The sequence below is a fragment of the Melopsittacus undulatus genome, chromosome 4 (assembly GCF_012275295.1).
Source record: "Melopsittacus undulatus isolate bMelUnd1 chromosome 4, bMelUnd1.mat.Z, whole genome shotgun sequence".
Lineage (NCBI taxonomy): Eukaryota > Metazoa > Chordata > Aves > Psittaciformes > Psittaculidae > Melopsittacus > Melopsittacus undulatus.
Window position 1 is genome coordinate 63,995,787 of NC_047530.1, and position 15,396 is coordinate 64,011,182.

Here is a 15,396-nt window from a genome sequence, read left to right on the forward strand (position 1 = left end):
TTGTATGAATTAATGTATTAGAGCTTTAAGCAATCTGGTTTTGAAAGTATTGCTATAGATAAGAGCATTTTGAAAGAAACTTTCAAATTTGGGGAAAAAATATCTGTTCAGAATAGCACAAGCTATTAGGAACAGGGATTTGATTTTCATTTCACAGACATTTGCTACGTTTCCTTAAATGTACATGAAATCTTTGACAAATAGAAGAGCAGGATGTGTGTTCGTAACTCAGAACAGCTGTTATTGTTTGTTTTTTTCCCATTTCCCAGTGTGAATGAAAGCATTATGTACATGAAATATGGCCTTTCTTGCGGCATGTACCTTAACCTTACTGACATGCTGTTTTCGTTCAGATCAAGCGAAAATTAAACCATACAACTCCGGAGTCTTGCATTCTTTATTTTTTTATTCTTTCTAATATGTGTACTCAGTGAGCCCACTACTAAAATAAAAATGCATAAGTTTTATAATTCTAAAAATGGATATATTTGGCAAAAAATAGATAAATGGCTATAAATATAAATGTAAATAATAGATTAAGACAAGATACCAAAACACTAAGGTATGGCCAGCTTTTGGTGCAGATTGGGATGGCCATCTAACCAAGAACTTTGTCTTTCTGAAATCCATCAGCCTTCACTTTTAAGCAAATGGCAAATGTATGCATGTGACTAAGGAAGAAGGTCTGGAAGAGAGGGGAATGGGACTGTAAACATAAGCCATTTTGCCTGGTATCATAAGTACCATATGCATCTCAGATTACACAGCCCAGTAAAATCTAAAGGCACAAAGCATTCACCCGGAATGGCTCCTCCCTGTGCCCCATGGGACAGCAGGACTGCACTATATGGGAAGACAGGTCACAACAGATGCAGGCCAATGCAGGTAGGAGCAAAGAATAAATACATAGGAGCAGCAAATAATTACAAGAGAGCTTTACAGCGGTCTTGAAGTGAGAAATGCACAGCACTAACTCCATGTGGAAATTCAGACTCAGTTCAGACCTTACATACTAAGATACTTCAAAATGATACCCAGGAAACACAATGCCACAATCAATAAGGGAAATATATGGCCAATGAATTTTCAGTTTGAAGATAAAATACTTCAGGAAAAACAAACACAATCCTCTCCCTTAGACTTCCTGAACAAGACTGACCTGAAAAACAGCCATTGCCACATGGACCCCTACTAAATCCTAGAAGCGACTTGCTAAATCCTGCACATATGCTAAACTGTGCATATTTTAAATGGAGCTTCTGTATATTTTGTACAATGACAAATGCAGATTTCAAGCTTTTTCCTCAGAAATGGGCATACATTGCTTTCAGTGGAATGGAAAGGAGCAGGTTGCCAAGAGATGGCAAAAAAAGAGCTGAAAAATAAAAGTTGAAATTCAGCTCAGTCTCAGACTGCATTTTCTCCTCATAACGGTTCACACTATGCATAGATGCAGAAGAACAGAGAAGTCTGGAAGGAAGGGTATTGGGTTATTCTGGCTGCCAGGGAATAAGGGGGAAAGGGAAAACAGGTAAAGATAAAGGGATAGAGAAAAACTGAGGCTTCTGGGGTGGAGGAGAGAGGAAGAGAAGCATTATAAAGTGGATGCCAAACTAAGATTAGGCAGAAGCCTAATTTTGGCCTCTGAAAAGAAGAATGGTTCACCAGAATAACTGTTTGTATCACATCACTGTACTATGACATGACCACTTCCCATACCTTTTCACTGATCATTCTTCAAGGCAAATGCTGCCGGGACAGGCTAATGAGCCACTCTGAAGATCAGTGTTAAAGATGGGAGTGTCACAGGAAAAGCAACTGCTGATGAAACCAACTGTGGAGCCAGTGATGAGATATGATACAACAAATTAATTTATTAGACCACATTTACAAAAGAAATGGGAAATCATCTGCTGTTACCAATATAATTTCTCAGATGACTGCACAGTGGGTGCCAAAAGCAACAAACACACTACAGTTAGTTTTATTTAGTACTGACACTCTACAGAGTGTGCTGTGGTTCACTTGCTGCAGAATACTAACAAATGCTTCATTTTAGGAAAACTTACAGCTGGCATGTGAAGGCCTGAAGTGGCAGCTGCAAAACTGTTCCTTTCCAGATAGGGAATCTAAGGTGACACATGAGTTTGTGCAGTATTATTCCACAGTCTGTAGGGCTTCCACCTTGGTTTGGACAGCCCTTGAAACGTGGCTGCTGCAATCCCTGCCCCTATAGGATGCACAGCTTCCACTGACAGTTTCTTTCAGTGAAAACTAGGTCAGTCAGGCCTCCAGAAGGCCCCTTCTTCCCCACAGTGGCATTTAAGAATGCTGTGTTGCAGTAGTAAAAGATCAGAGATCACTCCAGTTCACCTCCTGGGGCACTGCTCTCCAGATTGTCACTATTGACATTATTGATTTTAAACTGTGCCGTTGCTGCTGGCTATCCATGTTTATTTAACTTTCCTTTCCTTTGCACTATAAACTCTAGACCTACCATGTACGAAAGACTCCATCCTCTTTTTTTAGCCACGCAGAAGGCCTCTAGTGTTATGGCTGTATTCAGTCATGTGTGAGAGGAAGGCAATCAAGGGGAGCTGTTTATCTATGATACTGGTTTTTCCACTAGCTCTCGCTTTTTTAGTGTGGGTTTTTGTTTGTTTGCTTGGGGTTTTGCTGTTGTTGTCGTTGTGGGTTTGTTGGTTTTGGGTTTTTTTTAGTGATTTTTAGGAATGTGTCTGGGTTGTTTCAGATGAGGCACTTACATTGCATTTACCCCATCTGAACCATGCACTTCCATCCTGTTTTAGTGTTGTTGCTGTCCAACTATCAATTTACTCTTTCACATCCCCTGAAATCTTACACTGTGTGTTGTCTTGCCTACAGTAATTTGCAATTAAAGCAGGGCTGAGCCTACCTGTTTTATTTTCTCACAAGTACATTTACACTGTGGTAGAAGTATTGTGAAGCACATTAATAATTATGTACATTGTACTGAAAAACATATCACACCTCAGAAGTCATCCTGTGCCATAATACAGGAGAACTACACCCCTGTAGCAAGGCATTAGCTACAAGCTTGCTCTGCACAGAGGTTAAGATACAACAATATACAGTTGGGTGCCTGGGAGAGGGTACAAAAGAGACCAGACAAATGAATGCAAGACTCATTATTCGCCTATACTGAACTTTACTTAAACTAAAGATTTTAAATATTTCTACATCTATGTTTGCTTTTTTTACTGCTGTTTTATTCACCTGTAGAATTATTCTAACAGCTTTATGTGACTGTGAGACATTAATAAACAAATTCCCTGAGCTCCCTGTAATTGCAAGCATATACAGCCTAAATAGAACAGAAGTAGACAGGCAATAAAATGACACAAAAAGCCTAGGTCCCCCCAGAGTGGTCAGTACTATTGCTCCCCCAGAGTGGTCAGTACTATTGTTCCCCCAGAGTGGTCAGTACTATTGTTCCCCCAAAGTGGCCAGTACTTGTACCTTGGCAGATGCATGAGGTGAAGCTCCCTGGTCCAACAGTAGGAGTGCCACTTTTTGATTATCGTAGTGTGCAGCTACATGCAGTGGTGTTAAACCGCTCTAAAAACACATGCAGAACAAACAAGTGCTGTTACAGGTCCTCTCCAGGGAAAACTTAAGAGTTTGGAGAATCAGGTGAAAAAACACATTTGTTATTCATTCATATACCCAGGGTCTTTGATAACTTTAGAATCAAAAACCAAACAGATTTGGAAAACTTACTGAGCTGTGAAAGCCTTTTTGACTTTTTCTAGGGAAGACGAACAGAGAAGCACATATCTCTGCTGCCCCCAGGACAGAGCAGGTAAGGAATTTTGACCCTGAGGTCATACCTTGGGTAATGTTTTTCTTTTACTGCAGTGGATAAGTAAACTGCACCTTGGATCTGTAAAAATCCAAGCTGGGCTAAAATCCTACTGGGCTTTACCCCGTGTCATGAGACATGAGGGAGAAGAGCCAGCTGCCTGAATACTTTGATAAAGACTGTAAATAGTTTGGGCAGGAACACAGGGGAATGGTTTTTCTCCATTCTCCTGGATGGGTAAAAAGAGTACATAATTTTGTTGTCAATTGATGAAAATAAAAGTCCCTTTTGTCAAGAGTTTGCTGGCTTCTGACAGCCCCGACAGGGACTGGAATACTACATGAAACCCACTCCCAAGCCGTGTAAATTAGTATCATGGTAAGTAGATAGAAGGATATTATTAGAGTATTATGTGCATTTAAGTACTTGCTGTGCAAGTGGCAGTGGCTTCTTCTGTACTACCTTTCCAGAAGCATCAGGAGATGCATTCTTCTGAAGCAGGAGATTGGCTACCTCAATTTTCCCATATTTTGCAGCCACATGTAGAGGAGTAAATCCTTTCTGTAAGAGAAAACAGTTATATAGTAGCCTTGTGCACTCTTTTCCAAGGTAAGCCTTGTCTCTGATCCACAAGGGTACTGCTGTTTCCATCCATTCCCTTACATAGTCCTGAGTACTGGCAGCAAGTCTTCAGATTACCATCTGCCTAGCAGGTCTGGAGGCCCTTCCTTGTGAGGCAAAGCCTTAATTACATTAAAACAACCATAAAAAGTGGAGTCAGTTCCTTTTTTCACACCACCAAAGACCGAAGGGAAAGGACAGGTAACAGCTTATCAATTCCTGCTAGGAATTTCTGCCCTGCATTTCTTTCATTCCAAAAGAATGCATGTCTGATCACTGGGATATGTTATACATAAGGCTACATGAGATAAAATCATGAAGATAGGTGCCCATTTGATAAAATGTAGCTCATTCTTACACCATTCTCATGTGCGTTCAATTCTTGCAGCATTTAATTCATAAGTAGCACTTGCTACAGGTATATTTTACTATTGAAGCTACCACTTTTGCAACTCCCTTACCTTGGTAATGATAGATAAAGATGCACCATGATCCAAAAGAACAGAAGCTACATCTTCATGTCCTTCTCGAGCAGAAAGATGCAGGGGCGTATAGCCAGACGTTGTAGCTGCATTTGCAGATGCTCCTTGTTGTAGCAGCTGCTGTACTATATCTGCTTTTCCCAGTCGGGCAGAAATGTGCAGTGGTGTTTGGTCATCCTAAACACAAAAGAAACAACAGAGTCCTATATGAGAAAACTGAGGCTCATATTTTGACAGAAAATACTTGCTCTGATTCTACCACTTTCCAGAATTGCAGATGAGCATTAATTCTCCTGAGGTCAATAGTGAATACTTCACACTGTCTTTCTCTTTGTCATATAGTAAAGATACCTTGTGCTTTGTTGATGCACCAGAAAATATTCCAGACAGGTACATAACAGTAAATAATCAATTTTTTTTCTAATCTGGATTTGCCTCATTTTGCCTTGCCACTAAGGTGCATAGAGCTTACAGTTGAATTTGAGACTTTCCTTAAAATGGAGAGAATGCATAGCTCTATTGTTCACACCTAAATTTCATTTATGATTCCCAGCAACATCTAACAACTTGTTAGTTGGGATGACCTCAGATGCTTAGCATGTTATTGCCTAGTAACATGCATTGAGTATCGTATTTTGTGCTTTTTTACTGGTGAACAATTTGTTTAGTATTTTGCAGATAACTTTACAGTGGATGTAACTGAAGATAAAGCATGATGCTGAAATTCACTGTTGTTTTCTTACTGGCCATTCAGAACACAATAACCCTAGTAGTTTTAGGTACAGGGGTTGCCTTGTCATGAGTCTCATTATTTATTTTCCTTCAGTGAAAACGTTGTTGTTTGTGACCTTGTTCTGAGTATTTTTTCCTGTCCCTCGTAAATCTATTCAAACATCTTTCTGACCCCATTTTTCCCTGCTGAACTTCCCACCTTTTAAGCACTGCTACAGTATGTCCTGCAGCAGAGTAGCTCCGGGGTGTTCTCAGTTAGAGAGACTTCTGCCCATGCCTATCCTACAACAGTGATTTTACATCTTTGGGATTTAGGATGAGAGAGAGTGTCAGGGTGTGAATGATGCTCCTCTACAGGGAAATTCTCCTCTGACTGGTAGAAACACTTTATGGTTCTTAAATGTTTCCAGTTTATGCCTGTTTCCCACAAATTCCTCACAGCTGATGTTAGCACTGGTCTTTCATCTAAGAGAAGGACACTCTTACAAAACCTATGACCTGCGGACTTTGCTGTCACCATCCAAGCTCGCTAGGCCGGGCGGTTAAACCTCAGGTGTAAAGGGCAGAGCCAGTTCTGCACACGCTGCCCTCACCAGCACAGGCTGGCAGGGCTTGGCTCTCACTTGTCAGTATGGACAGGTGAGGGACAAATCGGTAGGGGACAAGGTGCATGGGAAGCTGCAGATCCAACCTTGCATGTGGGCAGACCAGCACATGGGTAGCTCGAGATTACTCAGGAGATGACAGTTCTGGTCGGACACTCCCTGACTGCCTAAGCACCCTTTTCCAACCAGATTTGCATATCTCACATGCCCTTGGTTATCGTGTTTGAAGTAAGCCTGGTTAAAGCCCTTCCTAAAATCTTCACTTGTGAAGCCAAGCCACCAATCAATCAATCAATAGTCTATTACTTGCATTTAGTAGTTATTCATGATAACAAACTGATCGAAGGCAATGGTATTTTGCCCAAATTAATTAAATAGAAAAGATTTGCATGTTTGTGTTTCTGAGCACGAGCTGCTCACTTTCAAGGCTGGTTTTGGAGATTTAGAGACAGCATGATTCACTTTTGTTCTCAGACTGCTTGCAGATATGAAGTGTATCTGCTACAAATAATTAGTCAGAGTTCCTTATAAGTAGATAATCTTACCAGTAACTTTATTTGTGAGCCAGTGCACAGATGAGATTCGAAATAAAAACAGATTTCTTTGAAAATATATTAATTTAATCACTATTTGAAAAAAAAACCAAAACCAAATCCTGATTCTACCTAATGAGATTGCTATTTATTGCACCCTATTTATTGCACCCATTTATCTCCTTCCCTTGTCTGTTTCCTGGATCTCTTTTATTTCCATAATTTTGCATGTTTCTTTAGTGGCTCTTGAACTTTTCTTTTTCCTCCCCCCTTATAATGCTCAATTGCAACTGTTTCTATAGGCTCTATTTCTTCTTTCCAGTCCTATGTGACACCCCCTTACTGTGCCTTCTTACTTTAGCAGGTGTTCTTTAACAGCATAACTATATCTGACTGCACACAGGCAGATGTTTTAGGATCCTGATGAGAGATACCAGCAGCCTAGGATTTACAGTTTTACAGTAATAAAAGCAGATTTTAGGCATTCCTCCTCCTCCTTGCTTCCCACCCCAAACCAAAACTCATCAAACACATGATAGCTTATGTTAAAAGCTGACTGCCCACCTCCCCCCCCTTCCCCCAAGAAAAAGAAAAAGGGGCATGGTATCAATTTGACATCTCCTGTCTTCTCTCTTACATACAGATCACTCACGACTACAGTAAGAGAATACATAACAAAGTATCAGTGGTCATTACTCAAAGGCCCTTGACTTCATCTCATTTTCTCTTGCAGTAAGACACATGCAAGATGAACGAGATTCCTTTCTTTGCTAAATATAGATAATCTAGGGCTATAAGACCTGGACCATCATCTTACCTTAGCTTTAGCCTCCACTTGGGCTCCATTTTGTACCAGGTATCGAACCACCTCTGTTTGGCCAGCTCTGGCAGCCATGTGTAGTGCTGTTTCTCCTCTCTAGCATGCAAAAACAAAATACCATTAAAAACACACTGCAGGAAAACAAACCCCAACATGTTTCATAAATACAAAAATACTGGTGACCAAGTTCACAATAATCTCCACTAAAATATCTTGTAGTAGTTTTCTGTGAGCAAGATGGGAGATTAAGTCAATATTTGACCTCTTAGCTGTATACTACAAACCAGTTTATTTCAGGGTCAGTTGCACAAGACAATAGTGCCTCTGTCACTAGTCTTTTGCTGAAAAGAGACAGTACAATTTTTGTGTCTACTAGCATTACTCACAGTGTTAAAATGGATCTCCATTTAAGTAGGGCCTAGTTTAGTCAAACAAAAGATTTATTTCAAATTTTGTATATACAGATACACATGTATTTGGCTTTCCTCCTGCAATGCCCTATGCCCCTACTATGATTTGTTATCTAACAAGCACTGAGATGAGTGAACAAGAGGAAAAAAAATCATTACTGCATACATCAGTCTAAGGTTTCATGGATTTTATGAAAGCCAAATCCAAGGAGACCAGAATAAATTCAGGATGGGAACTGCTTTTTACATTTTTGGACATTGATATGTCTTCAGCAAACACCTGCTAACTTAAAAATGGTGTTGTGTTTTTATACAGCCTAATAGCATTAGTAGACGAAAATCTTAATTAAAGATTGTCTTCTAAATACTCCTGTATATGGAAGGTGAAAGGGAGATTTTAGGGGCCAAACTGTTAAAAAGAATCAACAAGTTTCTGTTTTCCTCATATTTCCCAACTTTCAAATATCCATCCAACAATGACTTCAGTTTTTACACATGCCCTAGGAGCCTGAGGGCACACAGTGCACATCCAGTAGAAAAGCACACTTGTATGGATGTATGGACATAGGCAATATGTCCTGACAATCTGCTGCAATCTGTTGACAGCAGCAGAACTTTCCTTAAATGGTAGACCCCCGGGGTCCTGGGAAAACAGTGCTCAACAGTCAAGTACACATCTAAAAAATCACATATAAGGAGTTACAGTATGTTCACATTCTTCAGAAAATAAAAAGAACAGAGTCAGTCTCTTTTGAGGTTTCCTCAACCTATTAAGCATCTCCCAAACAGGAGTCAGCAGGCTGAACTTTCCCATGACTCCAGTAGGAGACATGACTGCTATGGAGGTGAATGGTAAACACCAGATTTAGGTACTTCATCACAGTAGTGCTGCTCCAAAATATTGCAATCAACTCGCAGTTCTGCCATGCCAAAAGGAAACCTGTTACTCACCACATTGGTAGTGTTGGGTGATGCTCCGTGATGCATTAGCTGCGATACAATATTTACATGTCCCATGAAGGCAGCAACATGGATTGGAGTTAGGCCCGACTGAAAACCAAACCAAACCAAAATCAAACTTATATACCTCCTTCCACATTTCTTTACTAGAATGCCATTGTGAAAAAATAAGCTTCTAAAGTGAGTAAACCCAAGTGCTTACTCTTCTGAGAGGATCCTGTCTTCTCAAAAATGTAATCACAGAATCCCAAGGGTTGGAAGGGACCTCGAAAGATCATCTAGTCCAACCCCCCTGCAAGTGCAGGGTAACCTAGAGTACATCACACAGGAACTTGTCCAGGCGGGCCTTGAGTATTTCCAATGTAGGAGACTCCACAACCCCCCTGGGTAACCTGTTCCAGTGCTCTGTCACTCTCACAGTAAAGAAGTTCTTCCTGATGTTCACATGGGACCTCCTATTCTCCAGTTTACACTCATTCCCCTTGTCCTATCACTGGATATCACTGAAAAAAAACTAGCTCCATCAGCCTGAATCACATGCTTAAACTAAAGGGCACACAGAATTGGAAACATCTATGAGTGGTATGTGAATGCAAAAAAGATGCAGTGTCCACTGTCCCCACCAAATCCAGTTGCTTTTAGATGAACAGAAAGGTCTATTGAACTTAGTGGTGAACTCAATGCCCCCTGTTTTTCCAGGAGAAAGAGAATTCAAAACTGTGAGAATTCTAACCTGGCTTCTTCCATAGTGGTCAGATATTCATACATGTGACCCTTCCTCCTAACTTAGTAAAATATATATACACACAGACAAACCAAATTTTCCATAGCTGTGTAATTAATCTTTAAATAGTGCCAATAAGTGGGTGTAGAGTATCCATGTTGATTGACGTAATAGCGTATTGATTTCTGTCTAGCTGATTTGTGATAGTCCCTGATGTTGGGTGAATTTAACTTCTGTGTGGAAAGCCAAAACAAGGTCTGAATTAAACCACCTTTCAAAACAGGTCTTGAGTGAAGCACAGTCTTCACCTCAACATCCATAATAGGGTGAATTTCAGGCAAAAATCTGAGAAATTATAGATATTTTAAATATTTTAAACTGTTAAGTTTCACTTTTTTTTTCCCAAAGCATGTAAATTGGGTGTTATGATCCATTAGGGTGACTGACTTTATTATTCAGTTTTATTATTTTGTAATACCTCGTTGAAAACAATTGTTGACTTGATTGGTACATGTTCTATTAGAAATATTTAAATATGAATCAATATAGTCACAAACAATTTTGTAGGAAAACCAAAGACAAATGTGAAAAGACCACTTCTTACCTCAGTCACAGCTTGAATTGATGCACCGTGCTTCAGAAGAAGTTCCATTACTTTCATTCTATTCTTCTTGCAGGCTATGTGAAGAGGTGTGAAACCATTCTGTAAATGAGAAAGAACATACTTTTTTGACACTGTATATGTCATTAAAAGGTAGAATTGGGTATAGAATACACCATAACACATTCCTCTGTTTTAACAAAACAACTCACAGATTTGTTTTGACTTCACTAAATTTTTAACGTAAAAGAGAAAAAAAAATCTGAAAAGTAAAAGGCATATTTCCTAGATTCATAGAATACTTTTGGTTGGAAGGAACTTTAAAGCTCATCTAGTTCCAACTCCTGTTCCACAAGCAAGGGACACCTTGCACTAGACCAGGTTTCTCAAGGCTTTGTCCAGCCTGGCTCTGAACACTGCCAGGTATGGGGCAGCCACAACTTCTTGGGATAACCTGTGTTTCACCATCCTCAGAGTATAACATTTCTTCTTGGTTTCTAAACTAAATCCACCCTCTTCCAATTTAAAGCAGCTTACCCTAGTCCTTCACTAACTTTCTTGTAGCTCCTCTTTAGGTACTGGAAGGCTGTTCTAAGGTCTTCATATAGAGTCAGTTTTAGTGATGAAATATTATATTACTTCATTTGTTATTATATTATATTATTTTATAATATTTCCCATTCCAATGTATAATTATTAAAAAAAAAAAATCTCAGTTCACCTAAAACTAGCAGAGCCTTTGTTTTTGCTTAATATATTCACAGATAACTGGTTGAGGTTTTTTGTTGGAGTTTTTGGGGGAGTTGTGGGTTCTTTTTGGTTGGTTTTCTGTTGACCTTTCAGAATGTCAGTGAAAAAAAGCACTTTACTTTAGAAGCTCTGGTATTAGGATCTTTTTCTAAACTAATCTTACTACATTCTTTTTATTCATTACCTGCCAGTTTATGATAATTAAAATTCATTTGCCCCTTCTTTATAAAAGAATATATTCCATCTAATTTAGTGTGAGCAGGAAACAAATACAACAGGAAAATAAGCTGTCCAGAGCATGCACAACTGGTACAATAACATTAGCACAGTAAATGCTGATGCTGTTCTGTATATTCACAAAAAAAAAAAAATCAATCAGAATAATTCTGGAAAGAGCTGACAGAACCAGTCCCTCAGATCTGATCAAAATTAGCTTTTCTACCTACCATATAATAAAGAATGTTGTATGCTTCTGTAATGTGAAGTCAGTGTAATTGTGTGTTTCAGTTAAGTGTGAGCAGCTCTTAACTCTCTCCTTAGCAGTGGACAATGTCCAGAGTAAGCTCAGATGTGTGTCAAGGAAGAGTGAGCCTGAGCCCCAGACACTACACTCAGGTTCCTTCTACTTGATCATCCTGAGTAGTGATCAGAGCAGAATAGAAGGAAGCACTAAAAGATTTAGGGGAAAAAGGAAAATTGTGGCTAGGTTACAAGACCAATGAAAGGCCATTGCCAGCAAGTCTGACAAGCTAAATGACAGTCTGATCATGTCAGAAAGTGAAAATAAATATTACAAGCTTACAAGCCTTCCCACTTGCTGGTTATAGTGAACAATCCCATATATCATAATACCTTGACCAAAGACACCTGAAGACATGTTGATCTGACACAAAACAGAGGGGCTGAGGGAACCAAATCTGTGGAGCCTGTGCTGTTTTCAAGAGAGTCAATCCCACCTGGTTTGTGAGGGTTTCAGGAGCTCACATGGTATTTCAGGAACTGAATAAGTTAGTAGCATCAGGTTCTGATAGCAACAGGCAACCAAATTAATGTCAGAGCATAAATCTGTTACTGAAGAACACATCAAAAAGACATTTTAAAAACAATGGATTGCAAATATGATTTTAAACAATGCAATAATGCATTCAGTTTGTGTTACAGTAACAGATTTTGTTGAAGTTGTTTTTAAAGTAGAAAGGCAAATTACTTCATTGACACAAAATACCACAAGTATTGGTTATGTAACTCATTCCTACTTTTGAGTGCTTCACATCTTTGAGAGCTAATAAAAATTGTCTCAGTTTTAAAAGTTACTGCTTATTTTCTCTTTACAAACATTTAGAAAATGAGAATTCTCTCCACACCAAAAACTACAGCAGTTATGCCTGCAGCTGCTTCATCTAGTCAGAATCACAACAAGCCACGAGGAGGAAAGAGAGCTCTAGGTACACGAGAAACTCATAAATCACTGTTGATCATCCATAAGCAAAGGTCTACTCTGATTGCATAATACATTATTAACACTTTGAACCTCGAGCATCCTCTCTTGGTTCTGTAGCAATGCAACATGTCCTCATGTTAACCATCAGCAGGCAGAAAATAACTCTCAAACAAGTCTCACTGCAACTTTGGAAGAATGTTTAGCTGTGAATAGTAACCTGCTGTGTACTCACCAGTGCTTTGGCATTAGGATTAGCTTTCTTGTCCAAGAGAACCTTGGCAACTTTATAGTGGCCACAGTGGGCGGCAACATGCAGCGCAGTCAGATAGTCATTAGTGACATCATCTACAGGCACGTTGTGCTGAATCAGAAGCTGAACACAGTTTAAATGATCCCCTTGTGTTGCCATGTGCAACGGAGACAAACCATTCTGCAAATAAGAAGACCCAACATTGATGGGTTATAGAATGCTCAGACAAATGAAACCCCATTCTTTTAGCTTTGCTTTTAGCGTATTTGTTGTATGAAGAATTTTGCAAGCCCAGAGCACCCAAAATAAACTTAACTTGTTCAGTGTAACAACAAGGGTTCTTACTTTGGCAAAAGCTATGTGGAATTTGGAAGTTATTTGGTTAGAGTTTGTAGGCAGTTCAAGGTTAAAAAACAGCAATGCTCTATATGTAGCTTATTTCAGCCAGCATAGCTCAGATAAATTGCTCAACTTAGATGAATTATGTAAAGAAGAGTATATTAGGACTTTAAATAACCTCATCAGGAAATTTCCTATTTTTAAAAGCTGCATTAAACTCACTACTCTAATGTAGACTGCATATTCCTGGCATGAGAGAGTAGGTCAGAGCATCACTCAGTAATCACCCCAACCTTCCCTCATCCCTCCACTAAGTCTTTTCCAGAATTTGGGTTGTATGCATGCCTTACTGCATTACACACCTGTGTAGACTATTCTTCCCAGCAGCCAACATCAGTACAACAGCAAAAGTTTCAAGTGCAACTGGGATAAAAATATCTGAATGAGACCACTGTGATGTGACCTAGCAGCAGCAGTGGTAAAGTTCTGCTTCATCATGGAAACACCTGAGAGATTCGTATTCAGGAACAAAACCTGTACAAGGAATCGTGTCTGCATTGCTTACAATAGTTAACCAACAAGCTGCCAACATATATTACATTTCCAGAGTAAAGATAGGAGATATTAATATATCATCTGTAAATGACTGACAGTACACTGTGTTTGCCATCATGAAGAAAGTGAAACTTTTGCTCACAGATGTACTGCCCTCCTGTGACGGCAGTTAGCAAAGGAGAAGGAGCAAGATAAAACCAGTTGAGGTCTCAGGCTTTCTGAAACAGATGATTTCTTTCTTCTCCCTTCCCATACCCATATCATAACAGTAATGACAAACATTCAAAACAAAGGTGGAAATACACGGTGAAATATTTTTCTAAAGATACAAGGAAGAAGGATGTTGAAAGCAAGCAGCCTAATACTGTCAGACTTTGAAAGCAGTTTACATTCAGTACTGAGAAGCAGACATCCTTGGACACAGTTATTTCTTTCAAGATCATCTCATGGGCATCTCACTTGTGATTTATGTTCGCTTGGATAAGCCTCTCTCCCATTCCCAAAGGCTACTACAGCAATTATCTGCTAGTAGCAAAGCATTTTAAATATTTCCACTGTCTTCTAGTGTAGTTAAACAGTGGAATAAAAAAATATTAATTTCCCTCAGTCACCAGGTTCCCCTGACAATAGTTTATAATTGATGATGGTTTTTAGTTGATAGTAAACATACACTGTTTTGTTTGAGTTTTATAAGAAAGATCCTTCAGGTGAAAAGTGTCATTCTTCACAATAACAGCCAATAAACCACACTTACTGATGGAGTAAGAAATTGTGAAGATGATATGGGAGTCCCTTCTAGGACAAACTGGTACAAAAGAGGTTGACATTGATGGGAAAGAAGGGAAGAAGCAGAGCAGGCACATGTCAATTTGGGAAAATCAGCAAGATACTTGACAAAAACCTATCACGGATGAGAAAAGTGCAGCAACTAGCCAGACTTTACACAAAAGAGCAAGAGATGAGACTGGATGCTAAAAAAGTTAATGAAGATAAAATAACATTGAGATACTGACTTTTGCTATGACCTAAACCAGGCTTGCTCTTAATTCTGTTGCAGTAGAAGATATTCTGCAATCTTACACAAGTCAGCTAATATTTCAATTTGTCTTCCCATTTTTAGCATAAAAATATTATATATAATAATGTTCCCCTGTCCCACATCCTTGTTGCAAGACATAATTTACCAATAACTGACTGTAAGAAGTGATTTGGTACTTCAGGATGGAGGTACTATATAAACACTGTTATCTTACTGCTTTTATGAAGATGGCCAAGAAAATATTAAAAATTGAAGTTCAAGATCAGCCACAGATGTTGACAGTCACATGATACCTTTAAAAAACCCAGCCAAAACAAACCACACAAAACCACCCACCAAACAAAAAACCCAGAAGATGACCATGGAGATGAAATAGCGCATTGAACGCTTGACTGGGTAAACAACATTATCACTGATACACAACTTATTTTGTAGCTGTATCAAAGGAATTTAATCAGGGAAAGTGCCATTAACTCTGGGAAGGAAGAAAAAAAAAACAAAGGAAAAGTGCCAAACAAGCTGCAAAAAGCAGTAATAAGAAAAGATGGACACTGATACACAGAGATGTCATTTCTCATACAGAAAATCACTGGCATACTCAGGACTAGAGTTCAAATTCTTTCAAAGATGTGCTCTATTTCGATAATATATGATAAAAGTTGAAGAGAATAGAGCCACTTATTTTTGCAG

The 15,396-nt window shown here is 39.0% G+C and overlaps 1 protein-coding gene across 1 annotated transcript in view; it reads right to left on the reverse strand.

Moving 5' to 3' along the window:
* The window catches only part of ANK3 (ankyrin 3), a 369,399-nt gene that overhangs the window by 90,220 nt on the left and 263,783 nt on the right, over window positions 1–15,396 (reverse strand). The window contains exons 11-17 of the mRNA XM_034062680.1: window positions 12,756–12,953; window positions 10,336–10,434; window positions 8,999–9,097; window positions 7,635–7,733; window positions 4,927–5,124; window positions 4,307–4,405; window positions 3,502–3,600 (exon numbers count right to left, since the gene is read on the reverse strand). Coding sequence (XP_033918571.1) covers window positions 3,502–3,600; window positions 4,307–4,405; window positions 4,927–5,124; window positions 7,635–7,733; window positions 8,999–9,097; window positions 10,336–10,434; window positions 12,756–12,953 — 891 coding nt within the window. The remainder of the gene's footprint in view (window positions 1–3,501; window positions 3,601–4,306; window positions 4,406–4,926; window positions 5,125–7,634; window positions 7,734–8,998; window positions 9,098–10,335; window positions 10,435–12,755; window positions 12,954–15,396) is intronic.